This window comes from Dendrobates tinctorius, unplaced genomic scaffold, assembly GCF_039654945.1.
Source record: "Dendrobates tinctorius isolate UK_male_01 unplaced genomic scaffold, ASM3965494v1 ptg000276l, whole genome shotgun sequence".
Taxonomy (NCBI): Eukaryota; Metazoa; Chordata; class Amphibia; order Anura; family Dendrobatidae; genus Dendrobates; species Dendrobates tinctorius.
Window position 1 is genome coordinate 5,321,030 of NW_027361943.1, and position 24,383 is coordinate 5,345,412.

General features: G+C 42.8%; 1 protein-coding gene across 4 annotated transcripts in view; it reads left to right on the forward strand.

Annotated features, from left to right (window-relative positions):
- Positions 1-24,383, forward strand: part of EPS15L1 (epidermal growth factor receptor pathway substrate 15 like 1) — a 428,822-nt gene that overhangs the window by 102,375 nt on the left and 302,064 nt on the right. Inside the window, exons 11-13 of one of the 4 annotated variants that reach the window (XM_073559865.1) lie at positions 8,972-9,128; positions 11,831-11,866; positions 14,686-14,748. In XM_073559865.1, coding sequence (XP_073415966.1) covers positions 8,972-9,128; positions 11,831-11,866; positions 14,686-14,748 — 256 coding nt within the window. The remainder of the gene's footprint in view (positions 1-8,971; positions 9,129-11,830; positions 11,867-14,685; positions 14,749-24,383) is intronic. The other 3 variants (XM_073559866.1, XM_073559867.1, XM_073559868.1) reach the window with 3 other exon arrangements.

Sequence of the window (24,383 nt, forward strand, 5' to 3'; positions counted from 1 at the left end):
AGGGAACGTGTCTGTCAGACCTGTCTTGGACCTGTGGCTTCTGAACAGGTTTGTCAGCATCAGACATTTTCGGATGGAGTCTCTCCCGTCAGTTATATCGGCCATGGAGCGCGGGGAGAATTCTTGGCCTCAGTATATATCCAGAACGCATATCTGCACATGGCCACCGGCCATTCTAGGCTGAGCATGAGTGCATTCATCAGGTGGCGAGCCCATTTTTTCCTGCTCATTAGAGGTTTCTGCGCTTCGACATCAATGGTCGACATTCTTCAGTTCATAACACTACCCTTCAGGCTAGCCAAGGGTTATGACAAAGGTTATGACAGTTGTCATGGTCATGCTACATTCTTGAGGCATAGTCATTTTTGCCTTACTTGGACAACCTCTTAGTTAAGGGCCCTTCAGCACGGGCATGCAAGGAAAATGTCAACATCACGCTGGATACTCTTGGCCGCTTAGGGTGGTTGGTCAGCGCGAGGTAGTCATCTCTTGTGCCAGCTCAGAAGTTTTTCCTTCTTAGGAAGGATCCTCAACACTTGCCGAGGGCTGGTAATTCTCCTCAGGAAGAGGCGCTTACTCTTCGGAGGGAGTCTGGACACTTCGCCATCCAGTCCCTCATTCCAGCTTGTTCGGGATGAGGATTCTAAGAGAAATGATGGCGGCAATAGAAGCGTTACCGTTCGCTAGTTCCTTCTTCGCCCCCTGCAGCGCGCCTTCTTGTCAGCCTGGGACAAGAATTCCATTCATGTTCGTTCAGTGGGGCCGGCGATCCTGGCAAGTCAGGGAGTCGCTCGAATGGTGGATAACCAGTCCCTCTCTGTCCCAGGGGAAGCCCTTTTTGCCAGACCATTGGTTGGTAATGACAACCAAAGCCAGTCTCCTCGACTGGGGAGCAGGGTTTTCGCGACCACAAGACCCAAGGGTGGTGGTCCCCGCAGGAAGCTTTCCTCCCGACCGAGCTAGTGGAGATACGGGCAATTTGGCTGGCTCTGCAACAGTTTCATCACTTGCTGCAGGCCGCCTTGTCCAAATTCAATCTGACAAAGCTACAGCAGTGGTCTATATAGATCAGTGGTCCCCAACCTTTTTTGCACCAGGGACCGGTTTCAAGCAAGACCATTCTTCCATGGCCCGGCAGGGCGGGGATGGAGGTGTGGCATGGGCGGGGCTTTGGTCATAAGGGGGCGGGGCTATGGACACGGTTGTAGTGTAGCAGTGCATACTTATAATTAAATAACATTTATAATGTGACTCAACTCGCCATAGGTTTTGAATAAGTGCTCCATCACCCCCCTCTCCCCATCATTGCCTTCACCCCATCACTCCCCTCTCCCCATCATTGCCTTCACCCCATCATTGCCTTCACCCCATCACTCCCTTCTCCCCATCATTGCCTTCTCCCCATCACTCCCTTCTCCCCATCACTCCCTTCTCCCCATCATTGCCTTCACCCCATCACTCCCCTCTCCCCATCATTGCCTTCACCCCATCACTGCCGTCTCTCCATCATTGCCTTCACCCCATCACTGCCGTCTCCCCATCATTGCCTTCACCCCATCACTCCCCTCTCCCCATCATTGCCATCACTCCCCTCTCCCCATCATTGCCTTCACCCCATCACTGCCGTCTCCCCATCATTGCCTTCACCCCATCACTGCCGTCTCTCCATCATTGCCTTCACCCCATCACTGCCATCTCCCATCATTGCCTTCACCCCATCACTCCCCTCTCCCCATCATTGCCTTCACCCCATCACCCCCTTCTCCCCATCATTGCCTTCAGCCCATCACTCCCCTCTCCCCATCATTGCCTTCAGCCCATCACTCCCTTCTCCCCATCATTGCCTTCAGCCCATCACTCCCCTCTCCCCATCATTGCCTTCACCCCATCACTCCCTTCTCCCCATCATTGCCTTCACCCCATCACTCCCTTCTCCCCATCATTGCCTTCAGCCCATCACTCCCTTCTCCCCATCATTGCCTTCACCCCATCACTCCCCTCTCCCCATCACTCCCCTCATGGCCTTCTCATGTCCCCATCTCCTCCAGGGCCAGGCTACACAAACACAGACCAACACACACACACACACACACACACACACATACACATTATACGTACACACACACAGACACCACCTCTCTCCTCTCACCTGCCTGCCGCCCGCGCTTCCTCGCTCTGACACAGCAGCGGCCGCGCTCCTCTCTGTGTCAGAGACAGGAAGCGCGGGCGGCGGGCAGGAAGCTGGACGGGTCCTTGCAGCTCCGCTCCTGCTATTCCCTCCTGCAGGCAGCGGAGCTGCTTGGATCGCTCCCTGCTGCCGCTACACACGCCGCCCCAGCCCCCGCTACGCCACTGACCGCCCCTGGCTCCCCTTGTGCCCGCGGACCGGCAAGGGCACTGCAGCGGCCCGGTGCTGGGCCGCGGACCGGCGGTTGGGGACCCCTGATATAGATCATCAAGGGTGCACCCGCAGCAGAGCAACCATGCGCGGGATGGGGCACGTTCTTCAGTGGGTCAAACAAACCACTCGGTGATCTCGGCAGCTCTCATCCCGGGCGTGGAAAATTGGGCGGCAGACTGAAGACAGACAGATCTCTACATCCCGAAGTCTTCAGCAGATTTTTTAGCTGCGGGGAACACCAGATGTGGATCTGTGGGCTTCCAGAGTGCATGCCAAGGTGCCCACATGCGTCGCTCGCGCCTGGGATCCGCAGGCAATCGGTAGACGCGTTGGTTCTGTTATGGAATCAGTGTCGCCGCCCATATCTATTTCCCCCGCTGTTGCTACTGCCGAGAGTCATCAAAAGGATCAAGAGGAAAGGGGCTCCGGCGATTCGGCTGGCCCCAGACTGGTCCTATTGAGCGTGGTATGCAGTTCTAATGCTCCTGCTCGCCAACGTTCCTTGGCGACTTCCTGAACGCCCAGAGCTACTTTTTCAAGGGCCGATTTGCCACTCGAGCTCAGTGGCCCTGTGTTTGACGGCATGACCAGTTAATCTTCGATTCTAACCCAGGCAGGGTTTGGGAGCAAGGTGGTCGCTACAATAGTTAGCGCCTGGAAGTCGACCTCAGCATGAATTTACCACCACACCTGGAGGGTGTTCTTCGCTTGGCGTCGAGGACGCAGTGTTTCTCCACTGAGATTCTCGATCCCCAACATTTTGTTTTTTCTCCAGTTGGGCCTAGACTTGGGCCTGGCCCAAGTTCCCGCAGGAGACAAATATCAGCTTTTATCCGTCCTGTTTCAGTTCGGAATGGCTACCAGGTTGCAGGTGAAGACTTTCGTACAGGTTCTCTCCCACTTGGTACCTCCCTATAAGGCACCTATGGATGCCTGGGACCTTGACCTGGTCCTAAGGGTTCTGCAGGAAGCTCCTTTTGGGACCGCTTCAGAAGGTTTCTTTGAGGTTCCCTTCCTGGAAAGTGGCGTTCCTAGTGGCCATCACTTTTGTCAGGCGGGTTTTTCAGAGCTGACGGCACTATCCGGCCGACCTCCATTCCTCGCATTCCATAAGGATAAGGGGTGCTCAAACCAATCCCTCCTTTTCTGCCGAAGGTCGTGTCCTCTTTTCACATTTTGCCTTCATTTTGTCCAGCACCGGTGCACCGTGTGGAAGAGGCTCGTCACACGGTAGACCTGGTAAGAGCCCTCCGGGGGTACGGGTCGAGGACGGCTCCCTTTCGTCAGACGAACACGCTGTTCGTGCTTGCCGAAGGGCTCAGGAAGGGGACTCGCTGCCTCAAATTCGACCATAGCCAGATGGTTTTTGTTTGACTTTTTAGAGTCCTACCGCATTAGAGGCACGTCGATTCCGGCAGGGATCAGAGCGCACTGTACTTGGGCAGTGGGTGCCTCTTGGGCGCTTCGTCATCAGGCTTCGACAGAACAGGCTTGCAAGCAGCAACCTGGTCCAGCCTGCACACATTTGCCAGACATTTTAATAGTCATACTCAGGCTTCGGCGGATGCTAGCCTAGGTAGAAGGATTCTCTAAGCACCGGTGGCGCACCTTTAAACAAAAGAGGCATGTAGCTTGGACCGGTGAGTCAATCTCCCACCAAGGGACTGCTTTAGGATGTCCCACAGTATCTGTGTCCCCCAATGAGGCGAAGGAGAAACATGGATTTTTGTGAGTACTCACCATAAAATCCTTTTCTCTGAGACGCTCATTGGGGGACACAGCACCCACCCTAATAGCTAGTTGGCTCTTATTTTGTTAAAATTTAGGTACATTTACTAGTTTGAGATAAGGGTGGTGTTTTTTGACATGTTGTACCTGTATTAAGACTGATTTGTTGTCCTTCTACTGTTTTGGCACCAAACTGATTTCCGCCCGCAATAGGGGCGAGGGTGTATACTACGGAGGAGGAGCTAATCTCTTTTTTTCACTTAGTGTCAGCCTCCATGTGGCAGAAGCATACACCCACAGTATCTGTGTCCCCCAATGAGCGTCTCGGAGAAAAGGATTGTACGGTGAGTCCTCACAAAAATCCGTGTTTTATTTTCACGGCTCTGCGTTATAAACTTTTGTGAAGCACTTGGGGGTTCAAAGTGCTCACTCTGCATCAAGATAAGTTCCTTAGGGGGTCTAGTTTCCAAAATGGGGTCATTTGTGGGGGAGCTCCGATGTTTAGGTACACAGGGGCTATCCAAACACGACATGGTATGCGCTAACGATTAGAAGTAATTTGCATTTCAAAAAGTCAAATGGCGCTCCTTCCCTTCTGAGCCCTGCCATGCGCCCAAACAGTGGTTCCCCCCACATATGGGGTACCAGCGTACTCAGGAAAAACTGGACATCAACTTTTGTGGTCCAATTTCTCCTGTTAGCCTTGTGAAAATTAAAAATAGCGTGCTAAAAAATCATTTTTGAGGAAAAAAAATTATTTTTTATTTTCACTGCTCTGTGTTATAAACTTTTATGAAGCACTTTGGGGTTCAAAGTGCTCACCACACATCTAGATAAGTTCCATAAGGGGTCTAGTTTCCAAAATGGGGTCACTTGTGGGGAGCTCCAATGTTTAGGTGCACAGGGGCTCTCCAAGCGCGACATGGTGTCCGATAACGATTGGAGCTTATTTTCCATTCAAAAAGTCAAATGGTGCTCCTTCCCTTCCGGACCCTGCCGTACGCCCAAACAGTGGTTTATGATCACATATGAGGTATCGGTGTACTCAGGAGAAATTGCTCAACAAATTTTAGGATCCATTTTATCTTCTTGCCCATGTGAAAATGAAAAAACTGAGGCTAAAAGAAAATTTTTGTGAAAAAAAAGTTTTTTTTTTTTTTTTTTACAGATCAATTTGTGAAGCACCTGGGGGTTCAAAGTGATCATTATGCATCTAGATAAGGCTAGTTTCACATTAGCGTTTACGGCCGCAGCGTCGGGCTGCCCCCTGCCGCCGCTAAGCCCCGCCCCTGCCGCGCCTCTGCCGGTAGCTCCGCCTACGGACGCATAACGCTGCCTGTGTCCCCTATCTTTAGCACTGGGGACGCAGGCCGTGCGTAGGTATGCGTTTGGCGGCGCATGCGTCCTTTTGACGCTGCGCCGAGCGCACCAAATTGCAACCTGTTGAATTTGGCGCTGGTCGGCGCAGCTTTCAAAAGGACGCATGCGCCGCCAAACGCATACCTGCACACGGCCTGCGTCCCCAGTGCTAAAGAGAGGGGACGCAGGACGCATGCAGCGTCATGCGTCTGTAGGCGGAGCTACCGGCGGAGGCGCGGCAGGGGCGGGGCTTAGCGACGGCCGTGCGCAGCCCGACGCTGCGGCCGTAAACGCTAATGTGAAACTAGCCTAAGTTCCTTGGGGAGTCTAGTTTCCAAAATGGGGTCACTTGTGGGGGAGCTCTAATGTTTAGGCACACAGGGGCTCTCCAAACGCGACATGGCAACCGCTAAATATTCCAGCATATTTTCCATTCAAAAAGTCAAATGGCACTCCTTCCCTTCTGAGCCCTGCCGTGCGCCCAAACAGTGGTTTATGACCACATATGAGGTATTGGTGTACTCAGGAGAAATTGCCCAACAAATTTTAGGATCCATTTTATCCTGTTGCCCATGTGAAAATGAAAAAATTGATGCTAAATGAAAATTTTTGTTGGAAAAATTAAAAGGTCCATTTTTTCTTTCCACGTTGCTTTAGTTCCTGTGAAGCACCTGAAGGGTTAATAATCTTCTTGAATGTAGTTTTGAGTAGCTTGAGGGGTGCAGTTTTTAGAATGGTGTCACTTTTGGGTATTTTCTGCCATATAGACCCCTCAAAGTGACTTCAAATGTGATTCCCTAAAAAAAAAAAATGGTTTTGGAAATTTTGTTATAAAAATGAGAAATCGCTGGTCAACTTTTAACCATTATAACTTCCTAACAAAAAATGATGTTTCCAAAATTGTGCCTTTTGTAAAGTAGACATGTGGGAAATGTTATTTAGTAACTATTTTGTGTCACATAACTCTCTGGCTTAACAGAATAAAAATTCAAAATTTGAAAATTGCGAAATTTTCGCCAAATTTCTGATTTTTTCACAAATAAACGCAAAAATTATCGACCTAAATTTACCACTAACATGAAGCCCAATATGTCACAAAAAAAAATCTCAGAATCGCTAGGATCCGTTGAAGCGTTCCTGAGTTATTACCTCATAAAGAGACACTGGTCAGAATTTCAAAAAATGGCCTGGTCATTAAGGTCAAAATAGGCTTGGTCATGAAGGGGTTAAAGGGGATATCCGGGACTTTAAAAAAAGGCATGTAGTTGCTAACATATTCAGCTACACCCTGTTAACAAAGGAAAAATAAATACCTTCAGAAAACATATTATTTCATACTGTGCAAGTGCACATATAGACCCCAAAATATAGAAAGTAGGACGACTCAACAAAAACTGAGAAAAAAGGAGAAACCTGAGTCCATAACTACATGCAAATAAACATCTTTATTGAAAGGCAATAAAAAAGGAGCAGAACTATAGGTAAGGAAGTTAAAATACAAAACCAGTGTCAGAAGATAGCCGGATACAAAATGGGATGAAAATCCTGTGCAGCACTGTCAAAGGCTCCAGTAAGTAAATGAATAACTAGTAGTGTATACCAATGCAAGAGGCAAAAAAGGTAAAGGGGAACAAGAGGATCTCTCTGACATATAGTAGCATAATCATGTTAAAAAGTTCTCCATGGTGCAAAAAGCGAGACCATCTGAAAATTAGTGCACACTTGCCCAATAGAAAGTATTGAAGATTATATCGTACCCATCATGGAAAACCCCAATGCGCATTTCGCGGTGAAACTGCTTGCTCAGGGGGCGGTTAACATATTTAAAAAAAAAATGTGATCCATGTCACGATATTGTATCACTAAAACAATTTAAACCAGGCTGTGCCCGCTATACCCCCTTTCAATATTAAAGACAAAGAGTAGCCAAATGTGACCACACAAATATTCCTGAAAAATATATCCTTTATTTAATCATAGTAGACAAATTCAATACTTAATAATAAAAACAGGTGCCTCTTGTGTGAGGAACACTTTATGGTTCACACCCTATTAAATAACAATTATTGTAATAAGTTGTAATTGTACATGCAGTTTAATAGATTTATAAAGTGCTCAAAGTCCAAAAAACTAAGTAAAGAATATTTGCAGTTGTAAAGAATATATGCAATTGTATTAGTCAGCCAGATAAACTATTAACAGACACAAATGTATCCCCAAATATGGATGTTAAATTCTTCCCCTATAACAATCATAGGATATTGTAAAGTGCCAGTGCATGAGGGGTTAAGTTCATTTAGTAGAAACATATTTCAGTAAATAAAACATCAGATGAAAATTCTTTTGGGGGTAAATCAAATTACTAATTTCAAGTTCATCGACTGTATAGAAACCTGTCCTAGATGAACCTATGCTATAGCAGTGCTAGGAGCATAAGGACTGATACAATAATGAAATGTAGTAAAACTCTACATGGAAACAGGGTAAGTATAAACAAAATTGTCCGTTCTGTGCAACTTAGGCCTCTTTCACACTTCAGTCTTTTGGCGTCAGTCAAAATCCATCAAAGTGTGAAAAAATGGATCCTGTGGGGAGGGGGAGAGAGTGAGTGAGCGAGAGAGACAGAGAATTTTCTGTGCCGGAACGGCTTTTGGGGTTAAATTAAATGAATGGAAATTCTTCCGGGCATGCTCAGTTTAAAAAAAAGCTGAATCCGTCACTGGATTCCATCATGTGACGGACGGCAACGGATCCGGCGTCCTTTATAGCAGACAATGGATGGCGACCGATCCGTTACCATCTGTCTTTTCAACGCAGACTAAAAACTTTACTATGTCCATTGTATCCAGACGACGGCCGCTGAAATTTCTGACGGATCCGTCAAATAACAGTAGGAACGGACGGCCATCCGTTGCAATCCGTCCCTAATGCAAGTCTATGAGAAAAAATCGGATTCCGCTAAAAAAAAAAAAAAAGATCCGTTTTTTTTTTTTCAAAAAAGGGCGGTTTTCGACTGACTTCAATAGACTGAAGTGTGAAAGAGGCCTTAGAATAATGATGAAGGATCTGTCCTTCATCCCTCAGCCCCGACGCGCATTTCTTCCACACTTACTCAGCAGTTTCTCTTCCTATTAACAGGGCAGTCTACTGGCGTCATGCTGATTGAAAATTAGCGTGACACCAGTAGTCCTCTCCTGTCAACATGAAGAGCAACTGTAACTTTGTTGACAAGGGAGTAGCTGAATCTCTGGCAGGAGTGGTCAATTACCAGTGTCGGTTACAACAGACAGGTAGTTGCCTCTGTTAGCAATGACATGCCTTTTTTTCTAATGTCTCGGATATCCTCCTTAATGATAAAATACATGTTATATGATACCTAAATATTTATGTGCTATTACTTGAAACATTTTACATAGATACCTCAATACTTTTTTATTCAAGTCATTTATTAGTGAATAACAGCTAACAGGCCATACTTTACAGGGCACTTGCAGACACCAGGCAGATGGGGAAGCTAAATAAGGATCAGTTTGCCCTCGCAATGTACTTCATTCAACAGAAAGTCAGCAAAGGAATTGATCCGCCACAAGTTTTGACTCCTGATATGATCCCACCAGCAGAAAGGAACACGGTGATGCAGGTAAGCATACTTTGAGTACCATATAGCTTTGTTGATACCGTTTATTTTTTTTATTTATTGGCTCAAATTATTAATTCCACACAGTTTTATTATGTCCTGTGGCATAAGCTTTTGCCAAAAGTCTATATGTTTTAATATGCCCTTATAAAATAAAGGCATGAGTTACTTCCTTTAGACATGATTTCAGCAGTGGGAGCTAAGGAGTCCTTTATTGTTAGTGATAAATGATATACTCTTTCACGTTACGTAAAGTTGCTTTTGGCTTTTAATAAATTTGGATGCAATTGAATTATTAAGTAGTAGAATTATTAAGATTTATACTATATTAGTTGCAATAGACAATTATATTTATACAACTTATATAATGTAAGAATTATTTTGTAAATATATAATTGGATATACCCTGTTACAACAAAACATAGTGCCTTATTTATTTTTTTTTACTAATCCAAAATCTATATTAAAATAAGTATTTTTTCTAACCTGTTGTACTTATTTATTTTTGTTATTTTTACATGTTTTACTTTGGCAGCAATCCTGCCTAAAATGCTAATCTCGAGTGTAAACAGGAATCCCAGAGATTGGCTTTACAGTAGGTACCTCGGCATAAGGAAACTAAAACAATGTTCATAACTGCGTTAGGAAAAGGAGCAGAAATACAAAATTCATGCAGGGAAACTCTGCCCGCCATGTCTCGTGTTCAACCAGAAGACTTAGCATAGCATATAGCAACATTATTTGCAAGATAAAATGACAGACACTGTACAGACGTTAACAAAGTGTAAAGGGAATCTTACAGCTGATTAATGTTGCCTGAACCACAGGCATCATGAATCAGACACTTGCTCCACTCTTGCAGATATGAATTTTTTAAAACTGCAGCCAGAGATGAGAAGTCTTGGATGACTAGTCACAGAGGTAATGTCCCTGTTGACTTCTTCCCTCACCGCTAAGCTAGACTGACAGGTCTCTCCTTTTTCAAGTACTTAGGGAGAGACCTGTAAGGCTATGTGCACACGTGCAGAAATGCTGCGGAAATGTCCGCAGCATTTCCGCAACTCCCGCCGTGAGTAGAACGCATGCGAATTCGCATGTGTTTTTCCCGCGAAAATCAAGCATTTTGCAAGCGTTTTTCGCTTGCAGAATGCTTGCGTATTCCAGGTGATTTCAAGCATCGCTTGGAAAAGTGATTGACAGGTTGGTTACACTTGTCAAGCATAGCGCTTGACAAGAGTTATCAGCTTTTTACTATTGATGCTGCCTATGCAGCATCAATAGTAAAAGATCGGATGTTAAAAATAATATAAATTTTTTTGTTGTTATTTTCACCATCCGATGGCCCCCGATCTGCTCTGCGGCACTCCCGGCATCTTCTGGTCCCAGTAATGCTTTGCGCAAAGGACCTGATATGACGTCAGGCTCGCGAGAGCGCGACGTCATCATCGGTGATTCGCGCAAAGCATTACTGGGACCGGAAGATGCCGGGAGCGTGGTGAGAGGCGGGAAGGACTTCGGGGGCCGCCGGATGGTGATTATATCTTTTTTTATTTTTATTCTATTATTTACAGGATTATGGTACCCAGGGCCTGGAGGAGAGTCTCCTCTCCTCCAGACCCGGGGTACCATCCGCACATTGAGTGCTCACTTTACGTATGGTGGGCATAGTCACATGCATAAAGTGACCGTTTCACTGCGATACTATGGGTGCGGAATAGCCGCGATTCCGCAAAAAGTATGAGCGTGCTGCGTATTTTTCCGGTATGTGATTCCGCAGCTGAAAAATCCGCAGCATTAGCACACCATTGCAGAATCCCATAGGATTGCATGAGATGCGTTTTTGCGGCGATTCCGCAGCAGAAAAACACTGCAAAAACACAACGTGTGCACACAGCCTAAATCTAGGTGAGCAGGGCGGAGAGAAGATCTCGACGGCATATTTCTGTGACTAGCCATCCATGTCAATTAATCCACGGTCAATGTTTTACAATATGGTTTTTCAGAAACGCTAAAGCACAATGTTCCCCAACTCTAGTCCTCAAGACTCAAGAGATCATGATTTCAGAATTTCCTTAGACTTGTACCGGTGATGAGATTATATTAAGGAACTTCTGAAACCGTTATCAGTTCGATGACCTTGAGCATTGGAGTTGGGAAACACTAACACAAAACATTGACCATGGATGAATTGACATGGATGACTAGTTACAGAGATATGTCCCCACGAGCTTCTCTCCGCCCTTCTCACCTAGATTTGCAGGTCTATCCCTAAATACTTATAAAGGGAGGGACCTGTCAGTCTAGCTTAGCGGAGAGTTCAAGCAGCATGAATCAGCTGACAGGTACACTCAAAGCCTGTATACTCATTTATGTAAATTGGCTTTATGACGTGCAGAATTAATTGGGAAAGAAGCAAGAAGAATATAAAAAAAACGTTACCTTGTATTATAATCTTGCACTCTGATATTTAAAAGAACTACTCCTGATGGCAAGCTGAAAAGGGACAGGCATTGCCAGCATATTGTAAAGCCCAGTGTTCAGCTCTTGGCTTTTTTCTACATGAATATTCAGGGCATATGTTATGGACAGTACTGTGTTAACTTTTGTAGTGTTTTTTTTCTTTATTAGCCCCTTTTAAGTAGATAACTAGTGTTAGGCGACTAAAATTGTATGTTACTTGATAATTGTTTTAATTTTGTTTAAAGTATGCAGTGAAAGCAGCTTGTGTTTTCCATTTAAGAGTAAGTACAATATTTTATTAGATGTTTAGATTATACAGCAGAGACTGTATAATTTTCACCTACATAGAGAAATGTAAAAAATGGTCATTATCTGCAAGTGTTATTTTCTCATTCACAAGGTTAAAGGGGTATTCTGGTCTCAAGGAATAAATGATATTTTTGTTTAATAAAAAGTTATGCAGTTTCCAATGTTCGTTCTGTAACTTTGTCAGTTTCAGGATCTCTGCTTGCTGTCATTCAGTAGGTGCTTTATTACAGTGCCTTGAGAAAGTATTCGGTCCCCTGGAACTTTTCAACCTTTTCACACATACCATGCTTCAAACATAAAGATACCAAATGTAAATTTTTGGTGAAGAATCAACAAGTGGAGCACAGTTTTGAAGTTGAATGAAATTTATTGGTTATTTTAAATTTTTGTGGAAATTCAAAAGCTGAAAAGTGGGGCGAGTAATATTATTCGGCCCCTTTAACTTAATACCTTGTTGCGCCACCTTTTGTTGCGATTACATCTGCAAGTCGCTTGGGGTATGTCTCTATCAGTTTTGTACATCGAGAGACTGAAATTCTTGCCCATTCTTCCTTGGCAAACAGCTCAAGCTCAGTGCGGTTTGATGGAGATCGTTTGAGAACAGAACAGCAGTTTTCAGCTCTTTTCACAGATTCTCAATTGGATTCAGGTCTGGACTTTGACTTTACCATTGTCTTGTTGGAAGACAAATCTCTGTCCCAGTCTCAGGTCTTTTGCAGACTCCCAACAAGTTTTCTTCAAGAATGGTCTTGTATTTGGCTCCATCCATCTTCCCATCAATTTTAACCATTTCCCTGTCCCTGCTGAAGAAAAGCAGGCCCAAACCATGATGCTGCCACCACCATGTTTGACAGTGGGGATGGTGTGTTCAGGGTTTCAGGGTGATGAGCTATGTTGCCTTTATGCCAAACAAATCATTTGGCATTGTTGCCAAAAAGTTCGATTTTGGTTTCATTTGACCAGAGCACGTTCTTCCACATGTTTGGTGTGTCTCCCAGGTGGCTTGTTGCAAACTTTAAACAACACTTTTTATGGATATTTTTGAGAAATTGCTTTCTTCTTGCCACTCTTCCATAAAGGCCAGATTTGTGCAGTGTACAACTGATTGTTGTCCTATGGACAGACTGTCCCACCTCAGCTGTAGATCTCTGCAGTTCATCCAGAGTGATCATGGGCCTCTTGGCTGCATCTGTGAGCAGTCTTCTCCTTGTTTGAGATGAAAGTTTAGAGGGACGGCCGGGTCTTAGTAGATTTGCAGTGGTATGATACTCCTATTTCAATATGATCGCTTGCACAGTGGTCCTTGGGATGTTTAAAGTTTTGGAAATCATTTTGTATCCAAATCCGACTTTAAACTTCTCCACAACAGCATCACAGACCTGCCTGTTGTGTTCCTTGGTCTTCATGATGCTCTCCGTGCATCAAACAGAACCCTGAGACTATCACAGAGCAGGTGCATTTATACGGAGTCTTGATTACACACAGGTGGGTTATATTTATCATCATTAGTCATTTAGGACAACATTGGATCATTCAGAGATCCACAATGAACTTCTGGAGTGAGTTTGCTGCACTGAAAGTAAAGGGGACGAATAATATTGCACGTCCGACTTTTCAGTTTTTGAATTTCCACAAAAATGTAAAATAACCAATAAATTTCGTTCAACTTTACAATTGTGTCCAACTTGTTGTTGATTCTTCACCAAAAATTTACATTTGGTATCTTTATGTTTGAAGCATGATATGTGGGAAAAGGTTGAAAAGTTCCAGGGGGCCGAATACTTTCACAAGGCACTGTAATTACTTCTAGTAGATACAAATCAGTTCTGTGTATCAGAGTTCTCCCCTGTAACATAGTGTACTCTTATGTAGTGATGGGCGAACCCCCTGGATGTTTGGGCCTGACGGGCTCATTTAAAAAAAAAAAAAAAAAAGTTCTGTTCGGGTGCCAGAACAGTACTTGAACCTGAATCCAGACCCCATTCACATGAATGGGGGCCCAAATATTCAGTGCTTGCCTCGATGTCATGTGCGTGGCAGCTCGTCAAATACTGCCTCTGGCCGGCAGTAAGAGAAATACCGCCATTCAAAGAACTGCGGTTCCCACGCTGTCAGATGACAGCATGAGCTCGCAGCTGTGACCGGAGGTAAAAAGTTTATTTCCGATCACAGGTGTTGGCTGATGGGACTACAGCACCCATCAGCAGGCGCCACTGATGGGTGTATTCATCAGCCAGCTCCTGCGCTATAAATACATTTTTGATTTTAAATGGCATGGGTTCCCTTATTTTTGATAACCAGCCTGGCAAAACTGTCAAATGTAGGCTGCAACCCTCAGCTATCAGCTGTCAGCTTTAGCAAGGCTGGTCATCAAGAATAGAGGGGTCCCCACGCTGTTTTTTGAAATGTATTTACATTTTTGACAACAAGCCTAGCTAAAGCAGACAGCTGGAGCCTGATATTTTCAGGCTGGTAAGGGGCAGTGGATATTCCACCTCCCCCACCCAGCCCAACTTTACTGTCTGGGTTGGCCCATCTCTACTCCTGTGTACCCATCACATAGCCATGGAGAGATGTGCACCCTTGGAAGTGAATAAATGAAGATTTCTATTGTACAAGTACAAGCAAAACTCTTGAAAGCTGTAAGAAACAGAAGCAGAAAGAATATTTGGAAATTGTATGATCTTTGTTATACAAAAATTGCTAAAACCAGGGATAACCCTTTAAGTAATCAAATGTTGTGTGTAATCTTTTTGTTCCATCTGTGGTTTTTCCCTGCCCTTTTCTCCAGACCCTGTCTGGTTACATGACCCCCATAGGAAATGACATGGCAAACTTAACAGAAATCCGACGTGTGAGTACACCCTCACTTGGTACTCCCTTACTGGCATGCCATGTGTTTTTGCATGATCACCATTTTATCCCTATTCTGAAGAATCTTTATGCAGATTTTTAAGTTTGTCAAGCATGATAATGTATATCAATATTGCATTCCTTCGGGGCAATACAGTTGTCAATGCAGTTACACAGGTATTATAATGGGAGCAGTGGTTGTAGTGTAGGGCAGTATGTGGAGACTAAATATAATATGGCATGGTGTGAGTTTTTGCACTCTTAATTCCATTGCTGTTTGTGCTGAAGATATGTCACTGTGAACCAAATCTATAAAGCGCTGTAAACATAATAAGTACATAATTAAATGAACCACTTACGGTAATTACTTGTGAATAAAAAAGGCTTATCCTTTTATTATGGAAATGCAAAGTGGAAACAATGATGATTTAACTTAAAGGAAATATGTAAAAAAAAGGCTTATTGCTTAAATCAGGTTTTTATGTTAAATGTATTTTTTAAGTTTTGGCAGTTTTTTTTATATCGCGATAAGTATTTGGAAAAAAAACCCATCTTGCCGTATTCATATTGGTCACTGGGACCATTCTACATTCACACTTACTGGGTATTTTTTTCAGGAAGTCCACATGTACATTAGCAATGAACAGAATTAGATTATAGCTTTTGTATTGAAGCATGTAATAAGGCAGCACGCTGCCTCAGTGGTTTGCTCTGTTACTTTGCAGCGCAGGGGTCCTGGGTTGAAATCCCACCAAGGTCAACATCCGCAAGGAGTTTGTATGTTCTCCTAGTTTTTGTCTGGGTTTCCCCTGGGTTCTCCTGTTCCCTTCCATTCTCCAAAGACGTACTGATAGGGAAATTAGATTGTGAGCCCCAATGGGAACAGTGATGATAATGTCTGTAAAGTGCTGTGGAATATAATAGCGCTATATAGGCAAAGCATAATAAATAAATAATGAAAGGAAAGGTAATTGTGAAGGGAGCTGTGACAACTTCTGTTACGAATGGTACTTCCTGGGTCATCAGCTGTGTATATCGATTTAAAAAAAAATAAAAAATATCACAAAGACCAGACTTAAACAATAGTCATTTTTTGATGACTCATTACCTTTTAAAATTATAGTGACTTGTTTTACTGGCAGGTCAGGTGAAAGAGAAATAGATTTTCAAAATGATAATGTGCTCCAGGTGTAACTACAGTTTCCATAATATCTAAATCCACCTACAATGAAAATGTACACATACGTTACTGCTACTTCCAGATATTATATTGTCATCAGTTTGATATGGTTAATTGTTCTGTTGTGGAATGAAAAATCGAAGCAAAGAGTTTTCCCATCTCCAAGATTGTCCAAGTATTTAGTAGGTGTAGTAATAATAATATTATTTACTAATGGCTCCAATTAGAAATGTAGTATAGTTCTTCTGATTTTCTATGTTGCTTGCTCCATGTGCAGGTTATTACAGTAGGTTAGATATTAATGGTTTTGACCACTCCTTTAGTGAAATTTGGTTGTTAGTGCTCGTAACTATGTATACCTAAGCTAATGCTATACCATGCACATGAGGTAAGAGACATAGCAAATCAGAAGAACTATGATACATTTCTCATTGGAGGTATTTGTTAATATTATTATTATTATTACATCTACTACATACTGGTGTAGGATCTTGGAGATGGAAATACCCCTTTACAGAAAAGCAGTACTACACTGCTCAAAAAAATAAAGGGAACACTTAAACAACAGAATATAACTCCAAGTAAATCAAGCTTCTCTGAAATCAAACTGTCCACTTAGGAAGCAACACTGATTGACAATCAATTTCACATGCTGTTGAGCAAATGGAATAGACAACAAATGGAAATTATTGCCAATTTTCAGGACACCCTCAATAAAGGAGTGGTTCTGCAGGTGGGGACCACAGGCCACATCTCAGTGCCAATGCTTTCTGGTTGATGTTTTGGTCACTTTTGAATGTTGGTTGTGCTTTCACACTCGTGGTAGCATGAGACGGACTCTACAACCCACACAAGTGGCTCAGGTAGTGCAGTTCACCCAGGATGGCACATCTATGCGAGCTGTGGCAAGAAGGTTTGCTGTGTCTGTCAGTGTAGTGTTCAGAGGCTGGTGGCGCTTCCAGGAGACAGGCCAGTACACCAGGAGACATGAAGGGGGACGTAGGAGGGCAACAACCCAGCAGCAGGACCGCTATCTCCACCTTTGTGCAAGGAGGAAGAAAAGGAGCACTGCCAGAGCCCTGAGAAATGACCTCCAGCTGGCCACAAATGTGCATGTATCTGCACAAACTGTTAGAAACCGACTCCATGAGGATGGTCTGAGTGCCCGATGTCCACAGATGGGTGTTGCGCTCACACCCCAACACCGTGTGGCCCTCCAAAGAAATGGCACCCCACACCATTACTGACCCACTGCCAAAGCGGTCATGCTGAAGGATGTTGCAGGCAGCAGATCGCTCTCCACGGCATCTCTAGACTCTGTCACGTCTGTCACATGTGCTCAGTGTGAACCTGCTTTCATCTGTGAAGAACACAGGGCGCCAGTAGTGAATTTGCCAATCCCGGTGTTCTGTGGCAAATGCCAAGCGACCTACAGAATTTATTTCTTACTGCAATTCTTTAGATACGGCTGTGCATCTATGAATCAAATGATAGGAACCGTACAGTGCTGGTACAAATTATCTACCAGCACTTTTAACTGCTCTCTCTTCTTTCTAGTATTCTGAATAAATATAGGGAATTTTTTTGACTGATAATTTATTGGGACAACAGCCAAAATTCCATAATAACACACTGCCCACATATATCTACCGATTAGAATCAGTGGGTCACTTCACAAATTATCTGTAACCCAATATACGGTACATCTACATTGGATGTATGTACAAAAACTTTTTATTAATAATTTTTTAAAATATTGGAATAAAGATTAAATTTTAGTTACACATATCTTTTCTCTTTTTCTATACTATAATCATGATTTGTTGGTGGTGTACACCCGTGTGTAACTCTGTCCTCTGAGAATGGACTAATCATAGACTTCCCTATTACATGGTTTGTGCAAGACATTGAGGTAATTTGTCTTTGTGTCATGTCATTATTGGGACTTGATCGCACAGGGTCTTATAAAAAAAAAAAGCACATATGTTTTGAGTGGTGTGTTATTTATTCAGGTTACTTGAAGGTTCATATATTTTTTTCTGCTCTCAGGTCCTAATCTTTAGTCTGACATATATGTTTAATACTTTGTCTATTTACTATATTATACAGCTAGGAGGGCATAACTGTGTATTGTCATACTGTTTTTTATGCATCATGAGATACTCCCTCCTGTTACGGTTACCAACAATCTTGCTGGTACCATGTATATAGATTCAGAATATTTTTAGGGTATATCCTTAAAGTGACATATACTATTTAGGGATTGGCTAAGGGTCCCCCCTACTGGACACTTTGTTGTATTGATTTTTGTGCCGTTTTTAAATAATTTTTGGTATAATAAAATTTTGTAGATTTTATTTTTATTGTTGTATGGTTCTTTTCAACGGCTGTTCATAACTTAAGTCCATATTTGGTTGTATGTAATTTTAAAGTGCCATTACTTATTCTTTTTGCACATTTTTGGAGATATAATGCTATAGAAACTGTCAGCCCTGCACTGACAGAGTCTTTTTTTTAGCTCACGTGACCCGGATGTCGTCATGATGACATCGGGTCACCATAGCAGCGATCAGGACCTCGTGTCACACCGCGGAGTCTCCGATCCAAAGGCAGAGGGGCTGTCAGCCCTCTGCTGGCTTCCGGAATGATGCGATTGTGTTCGATCGCAGCATTTCGGAAGTTAAAGTGTGTGCCGGGAGCGTTCTGTGACCGCTCCTAGCACCCAGTACCGTTTGTCAGCTGTCAGAATCAGCTGACGCCCGACGGCGATCGCCCGCACACCACCCATGTGCGCGGGCAATCACGATTACGTAATGATCAATACCTGGTCAAATAGGCCCAGGTCACATGGACGGATCATTATGTCCAGTGTCAGAAAGGGGTTAATAAGAATAGAGATATGACAAAAAAACACCAAAACATTGTCAATGTTATAAATAAAACAAAAGTTAAACAAAAAACCTGATGTAAATGATAGGTCCCTTTCTAATAGTAGATTCCCTTTAAAGCAGCTTATACAATAAAGCATCCCTAGCTGACATAAAGATCCCTAAACTCAGTTTTAGCTAAAAAACATTGTTGGAAGATTCCTAGTCTAAATCTGATACATCAATAACCAAACACTTAAGTTTTTCAATTAAGAACAGAGTAATACCTTATTTTTCACTGGATTTTTAGATATTCTTTGCTATGATTCTGTGACCTTGCCTTCACGTTATTTGCTTTATAGGTCAATTACAGTTGTGTGAAAAAGTGTTTGCCCCCTTCCTTATTTCTTATTCTGTTGCATGTTTGTCACACTTAAATGTTTCAGATCAGCAAACAAATTATTATTAAGGGAAAAAGAAATCCAAACCTACAGGGCCCTGTGTGAAAGGTGACTGCCCCTTTTAAAACAAATTAACTGAGATTTATTACATATTTTGGAAGCTGAGTTCAAATTCCCTAGCCACACCCAAGTCTGATAACTGTCACACCCTTCTCAATCAAAAAATAACTTATATAGTACCTGCCTGACAAAGTGATGTAGACTAAGAGAGTCTCAAAAGCTAGACATCATGCTGCAATCCAAAGAACTTCTGGAACAAATTTAGAAACAAAGTAATTGAGAGCTATCAGTCTGGAAAATGTTATAAAACTATTTTCTAAACCTTTGGGATTCCAGCAAACCACAGTGAGAGTCAGTATCCACAAATAGCGAACACCTTCCCAGGAGTGGCCTTCTGACCAAAATTAGTCCAAGAGCACAGTGACGACTCATCCAAGAGGTCACAAAAGACCCCACAAGAACATCCAAAGAACTGAAGGTCTTACTTGCTTCAGTTAAGGTCATTGTTCTTAACTCCACCATATGAAAGAGACTGGGCAAAAATGACCTGCATGGCAAATATCCTAGACGAAAACCACTTCTGAGCAATAGTAACATAAAGGCTTGTCTCAGTTTTGTCAGAAAACATCTTGATGTCTCCCAAGACTTTTGGAAGCATACTCTGTGGACTGACAAGACAGAAGTTGAACATTTTGGAAAGTGTATGTGCCATTACATCTGGCGTAGAAGTAACACAGCTGTTCAAAAAAATCTTCCAAAAAATCCTGGAGATCAAGAATGTCCGGCCATCTGTTTGTGATCTCAAGCTGAGGCGTACTTGAGTTATGCAACAGGACATTGATCCAAACACACCAGCAAGTCCACCTCTGAGTGTCTTAAGAAAAACAAAATTAAGACTTTGGAGTGGCCTCGTCAAAGGCTTGACCTTAATCCGATTGAGATGCTGCAGCATGACCTTAAAAAGGCAATTCATGCTCGGAAACCCTCCAAATGTGGCTGAATTACAGTTCTGCAAAGATGAGTGGGCCAAAATTCCTCCAGAGCGTTATAAAAGGCTCATTGCCAGTTATTGCAAATGCTTGACTGCAGTTGTTGCTGCTAAGGGTGGCCCAACCAGTTATTAGGTTTAGGGGGCAATCACTTTCTCACATAGGGCGCTGTAGGTTTGGATTTCTTTTTCCCTAAATAATAAAGATCTTCATTAAAAACTGCTTTTTGTGTTTACTTGCGTTATCCTTTGTCTAATATTTAAATTTGTTTGATGATTTTGTGTGAAATTTTGTGGCAAACATGCAAAAGAATAGGAAATCTGGAAGTGGACAAACACTTTTTCACACAACTGTATGACCTATGGAGATATAATTACTTTTCATTTAAAGTGAATCTGTCACTATGTTTTTTCCACTTAATCTGAGAACATCATAATGTAGACATATAGACCCCGATTCCAATGATGTGTCAGTTTCTGGGCTGCTTGCTATAGTTTTTATAAAATCACTATTTTATCAGCTGGACAATATCACTACAGGACTATCAAAATGACAGTGTTCAGCATCGCTGGGGTAGCAAAAACCTGGTGACAGATTCCTTTCAAATTTATCTGAATAAATGTTTTGTTTTAGCTCAGAAAAAGTCACTCAAAAATATGAACATGATTTAGTTTTCCTTAGTGTTTAGTTTGTCTACATCTTTGTGTTTGTGTGTATCTTAGTATAGTAGCTTGCTGGTTATGTTTTAACTCATCCACTCCTTGAGGAAGCCACGGTAGGCGAAACGTACCTTGGAGGGAGCTGGAGACACATTGAGCCACTTATCAAGGGTATTTATGATCCTATTACATTTTCTATGCACTTTATTTGGGTATACAGACTTTAAGTCTGTCCACTATATGCACTTTATATTGTTCATAGATTTTTTATGATCACAGTTACTTATGGCCCATGTGCTAATTATGTTATCTCCTTACTATGATTAATTATGGCATTGTACTATGTCTATTTGTTTGGTTTCCCTTTTATTGTGTAATTAAATAAAAATATTTTTAAGTCTTCATCTAACTGTACTTTTTTGGTCTGTTCATAATTTTGAGTAGGTTATCATGCAGAAGTATGTTAAAGATAACTTTTTAAAATACTGGTAATTTTGCTACAGTCACCATGGACAGCATAAAATATAAGCAGGCTTTGTTATTAAAAAGAAATAAGATTTCACATTTTGCTCCTATTTTATTCCCTTTGCTTCCAGGTATTCCATTCTTTGTTTTTTTTAATCCACCATATGACTCCAGAGATATGGTATTATTTAGTGTAAATTGTTATGCTATTCACCAAGAGGACACAGCTCACAGGATTCTCTGGTGGCGTTTTTAGCCTGCTCTGCATTTTTATACTTGGAATCATGTCCCTTTGTAAAGGGCAAAAAAACTAGCACTAAGTAAATAAAATGTAATATTTCTGCCACTGTATGGCAGATTTAAATAAATAGCAACGAAAAACAAAGAATGGAATACTCAAGGGACCAGCGGTAATTAAATAAGAGCAAAAACTGGTCACTTTGACATTGTAACAAATCCTAGTTAAACACTTCAGCATTTCAGGCTTCAATCAGGCTTGTAATAAGATTGTCCTACCTAGTATGCAGCCCAAGTAGACGAGAAGGCTGTAGAGAATGAATCTTAGTATCTAATTATATACACACTAATCCAGCATCAGCGGAGTAAAATAAAAGCAGAAAGTTGAGGACTATGTGAGTAACATGACTTAACGTGATTTGCATTTCTGCTGAGAAACTCTTTAGATTAAAGGGATGTCAGTAGTATCAAGCCGTTTATATTGGCATGTATGTCATAGGAAGCTCAATAACGTGATACCTTGATATCTGTGATCCAATGTCTTATTCCAGAATAATCCATGTTTCCTTATATGCAAATGAGCTGTTGCCTAAAGTAGAAAGCAAAACAGGGGTGAGTGTTTCAAATGACATAATATGGCATACACTGCAGAGGAATGGCATGTATGGGTGTCGTCCATGAAGGCAGGCTCTCCTAAAGCACAAGCACAAAACAACCCGCCTATAATTTGCCAGGGACCGTATTGAAAAATATAAAGACTACTAGAACTCTATACTTTGGAGTAATAAGACTAAGATAGATGTTTTTTGAACTGATTAGCGTTCAAAGAAAAATGCATGGTGCCTACAGTGAATCATGGTACTGGTTCCCAACGCGAGACACACTCGTGTAGCCCCAGATAAGGACACTGTCCTCAACTTCAATGTGGGCTCCATGCATTTTTTTAAATGCATGGTTCTGTGAGGCAGTGACCCCTGTTACAGCTAGGGGACGCTGTTTAGTCTTCCCAGGATACACTTGGAGGCCTATTGAGGCTATGGGAATGCACTGGGGTCACATGCGTAGCTGGGATTGCAATGATGAATCAGTGACCGATGTCACAGGTAGGGGTCGCTGTGTGCTCTCCCCAGGTTGTGCATGGACACGTATGAAGTCCATAGGTGTGCATGGCAGTCACGGGCGTAGTGGTGACTGGAATGCAGTTTAACAATAAAAAAACAAGTGTAGTCATGGACAGGCTATTGTCCAAGACAGACGAGGGGAAAACCTGCTCTGGAATAGGTGGTTTGAAACTGATTGCAGTATGTCAGTGGTGTGGTCCGTTTCATTTCCGGTCCGGGTTTTCAATGTGTCTGAAGGCTACAGATTCTGAGTTAAAATCCCTGTAGTAAGAGGTATGGGGGTATCAGGTAGAGAATCCGTGTCAGTCTGGTGTGTGCTGATGTGCAGAGTAGATGCCTTCAGAGCGCTGGCTATGTGTGTGAAGCATCCCAGGCCAGTGAAGCCAGCAGCCAGGGCAGCTGTATAGCCTGGCACCCGCAGCGTTCACAGCGATGCAAGTCATCCACGGTAACTGGTCTCGGATGTGGACAGTCCTGTGCCCGGAGGTGAACCAGAGGTGGATGTCCTGTGCCCGAAAGAAGACTGGCATGTGTAACAATTGCAAAACAGGTGGATATGGTGCCCGGCTGCCATCCGTATGATATCCTGGACTGTGTACGGCTGTGTGAGTAAAGAGACTGTGATGCAGTGGTGCAAGACACCCACAGGAACTAGTCAGAGGAAGACTGGCATGTGTAGTGTCTGCAACATGAAATGCTGTGTGAACAGAGACTGGGATACAGCGGTGCAGGGCAGCCACGAGAACTAGTCAGAGGTGGACTAGCTTGTGTCGTGCCTGCAACAGGTAATGCTGTGTCAATAGAGTCTTGGATACGGCGCATAGACACCCACGGGAACTAGTCAGAGGAAGACTGACGTGTTTAGTGTCTGTAAAATGAAGGATGCCGTATAATATTCTGCAAATGGTGAAATGGATACTAATTATATGCACTGAAGTTCTATGCACTTGTGTGGAAAATGCTGTGCTTTAATGCTGTGAGGAAACACATTAAAGAGAATTTTGTGTTTGAGTTTTGTGGGTCACTGTGTCTTTACTGTGTACAGTGCTACCACTGCCTTACAGTGCCTACCGTGAAACATGGTGGCAGTGTCCTTGTATAGGGCTGCATAAGTGCTCCTGGTGTTAGGTAGCGCCATATCATTGAAGCTGTGTGCACACGTTCAGGATTTTTCGCGGTTTTTTTTTTTTTAGCTTTTTTCCCATGCAAAAACGCTTAAAAAATGCATACATTAAGCATCCTATCATTAGAATGCATTCCGCAATTTTTGTGCTCATGATGCGTTTTTTTCCACAAAAAAAACGCATCGCGGAAAAAAATGCAGCATGTTCATTAATTTTGCAGAAAATCTACGGACTTGCCACTATGTTCATTGTATTGGAATGCTCCGGAAAAAAAAAACGCGATAAAAACGCGAATACACTGCGAAAAAAACTGCGGATTTCCTGAGAAGGAGTCCGTTTTTTCTCAGGAAAAATCTGCTTACGTGGGCACATAGCCTGATAGTATCATGAATTCACTGACAATACTGTTCTATATTGAAAGAGAAGCTGCTACTCCGTGCACTTTTCCAACACAACAATGATCCATAGCACACAGGTGATGCAACATGTTGATAACTTGCTCATTCCATGCCTAGAACACTTGGTGCTGCCCT